We start from the raw sequence: 3,083 nt of genomic DNA on the forward strand, positions 1-3,083 counted from the left end.
GAAAGAAGCAAATGTGAAAGTGGGTTACCAGCATGAATAGTAGTATATAGTACTAGTGTGTACATGCATGCATTATTATTTATTTCTCACGTTAAAATAAAAAATGAAAAAACCCTAAATTGAAAGAGGGCCAGTAAACAAAGTACATATTCAAAATTCAAAATATCCTCTCTTTGGAATCGTGGAATATCGAGTTTCCCTTCTCTTTTTCTTCCTTTAGATTTCTCTGATTCCATTTATCAAGGTTGCTAATTGAAGAATACGAAAAAGTAGTACACGGCCCTCCATTTATTCCCTTTTTCTGTGGCCTCACTTTGTATATATATAACCACTCCCTACCTGCATGGCTCATCACTTCACCATTATCCCCTTCTTTCTTCTCCAACGTATCCAATACTGAAGAAGATCGATCCTTACATTTTCTTAAGGTCATTTCTCTTCTCTTCTATCTCCCACAATGCTTTTTCTAACAATTTCTTTCCTTCTGAATCTTGAATTTTGGCTTCTCTTTTGTTTCAATTTAGTTTTTTGTATGAACATTTTAATTTCGATGCATTTATTTTCTTAATTTGTTTATAGTGAAGTAAGTTCATAATAAATCGTGCTGATATCGTGTTTATGTTTGAAACTAGGTCGCTTTAGGATAAAGTAAGTTATTGATACTAAGGGCTACCACATCTCTCATGCATAGCACTGTAGCTTCCATATAGGAATATCAACCCCAAAAAAAAGTGACTTTATTTAAAATTTCAGATTTAATTACCATTTCTGAAACATTTTTTTTAAAATATTAATGCAGATCAAAAGATGAGCAGGCCAGGAGATTGGAACTGTAGGTCATGCCAGCACCTCAACTTCCAGAGGCGTGACTCATGCCAACGCTGTGGAGATTCCAAGTCCGGCGTTGACTTTGGGGGTTTTGGTGGAAGAGGAGGAGGAGGATCTTCGTTCGGCTTCATGAGTACCGGCTCAGATGTTAGGCCTGGCGACTGGTACTGCGCTGCTGGCAACTGTGGGGCGCACAATTTTGCCAGCCGCTCCAGCTGCTTCAAATGTGGTGCTTTCAAGGATGACTCTGCTGCTGGTGGAGGCGGCGGCGGCTTTGACTCTGACATGCCACGCTCCCGGGGTTTTGGGTTAGGACTTGGTGGCGGTGCTGGCGGCGGTGCTCGACCTGGATGGAAATCTGGAGATTGGATTTGTACCAGGTGATAAATTCAGGAATATGCATATGTGTGTATATATGTTACAATTAATATGTGTAATGTGTTTAGCTAAAAATAATTTGGTATATATTTTCAGTATCAACAAAAGTTGGTCCTGGATAATTTGGACACAACCTTGCTTTTGGTTTGGCTACAGTTTGCTTTGTCAAGATGTATATTCAGCTAGTTTAGGTGCTCATTACTTGCATATTGAAAATCTGACCAAAAAAAATAAACTTGAAAATCTGACAGAAAAAGTACTTACGTACTGAAAATATTCCAAGTTCTTTGACTGCTTTTTCAAGTTAGATACTTTACGAATCTCTCTTTTTCTTTTCAAGAATTAAGTAAGTGAGTGGCTTAAAATTAAGATTTGTTAAGAATTCGATTCATTCTAACGTAATTATTTCTTCACATGTATAGAAAATAGAGTTCGATTCTCGTTTTATTCTCCCATTCCATCTGTAAACTAACCTCTATCTTTTTTTTGGACAGGTTGGGGTGCAACGAACACAACTTTGCGAGCAGAATGGAATGTTTTAGATGCAATGCCCCAAGAGACTCATACTAGACAAGATTTAACCAATTTTGGGTAGGTTTTACGCTGTCATTTGTTGTTCCAAACTAACACCAATGATTTTTAGATCTTGCTCAGTTTCAATATCAACTCACGATCTCATATGTTTATTTTTTATTGCAGGCATTGCTGATGAGCGAGAGAGATGATATCATGACCAGTTTTTCCTTCCCAATTTCTTTGAGTTGCTAGCTCTAGGGTTTTTTCATGGTGAAACATGGCACATAAGAACCCATGTCCTCATAAGCTACATATATGCCTAGCATTTTGTTAGGTTTCCCATAAGAATTAAATTAATCAATGTAATTTTGGTGCTTTTAATTTCCCCATTATTGTCATTTGTGTTAAACCTTTTATTTAATTATTGTAATGTGCCTGGTTTCTGAAATGAATGATTCCTTTTTCTTTTCATTACTTGAAACGATGTGCACAAACTTCATCAATTATAAGATGCTCTCTCTCTCTCTCTCTCTCTCTCATCAATATTAGAATATCCACACTAAAGGCTGCTAAATGTATTATCCAAATGAAAACTTAAAAGGAGCACCATTGGAGCTTTAGCAAATATATATATATATATGCAAAAGGAAAATTTGGTCAGATATGAGTAGTTTCGCTTTAAAAAGGAGCTTGCTTGAGGCAAAAGTGATGAATTCCACTAAGCATTATCGATATCAAAGAAAGCAACCATGCATTCTGATAACTGATAAGTACTATCTATATACAGATGTGGAATGAAATATTGCTTTGAAAGTACAAGATGCAATATCAAGTTTCACCGAAGCCAAAAAGAAACACAAAACAATTCTACTAAGCCAATTCTTATTTGATGAAATTAAAACGATTAATGAGGGATCACGTTACGACTTCAAAGATTATAAATTACGTGAATGGATGACGATTTTTTATAATTATTTTCATTTTGTTCATTTGCACTTATTTTTATGCTCTCCTTCTCCTTTGCTTTATTCAATTATCCCTAAAATGAATAGATATTTAATTTAATAATTTTCACTATTTCTTTTGCTTACATGGCCACATTGGATTCCCTTCATTGACCTGGTTTGTACTTTTAAAAGTATGTGCATATGGTGGATTCAAAAGTGATACATATTCATACATGTATATGTGTCTTGCTCTTAGCACTCCACTATCAATGCTTTAAGCAGCAAGATTCTTGTCATCCTTTTAGGCCAGCTTTATGTTTCTTCAAATCTGTCTACAATATTGTTAGTCAAATCTCATTCTAACTAGCTAGTTACAAGTATTGCTAGTTTCATGGCGTGTCAATCCCGCCCCAA

General features: G+C 35.6%; 1 protein-coding gene across 1 annotated transcript; it reads left to right on the forward strand.

Moving 5' to 3' along the window:
• The first annotated feature begins 271 nt into the window (after nt 1-271).
• On the forward strand, nt 272-2,191 carry LOC110750057 (Ran BP2/NZF zinc finger-like superfamily protein). The gene is made up of 4 exons (XM_021950317.2): nt 272-428; nt 800-1,208; nt 1,701-1,797; nt 1,906-2,191. The coding sequence occupies exons 2-3, from the start codon at nt 808-810 to the stop codon at nt 1,774-1,776; spliced, it is 477 nt and encodes a 158-aa protein (XP_021806009.1). The 5' UTR covers nt 272-428; nt 800-807; the 3' UTR covers nt 1,777-1,797; nt 1,906-2,191.
• Nucleotides 2,192-3,083: the final 892 nt, after the last annotated feature.

The sequence above is a fragment of the Prunus avium genome, chromosome 3 (genome assembly GCF_965620075.1).
Source record: "Prunus avium chromosome 3, drPruAviu1.hap1.1, whole genome shotgun sequence".
In the NCBI taxonomy this organism is placed as follows: Eukaryota; Viridiplantae; Streptophyta; class Magnoliopsida; order Rosales; family Rosaceae; genus Prunus; species Prunus avium.

Coding starts and splice junctions, on each gene's coding strand:
- LOC110750057 (XM_021950317.2), top strand. CDS start 808: ATGAGCAGGCCAGGAGATTGGAACTGTAGGTCATGCCAGCACCTCAAC. Junction 1,209..1,700: donor GGAGATTGGATTTGTACCAG/GTGATAAATTCA, acceptor TTTTTTGGACAG/GTTGGGGTGCAACGAACACA.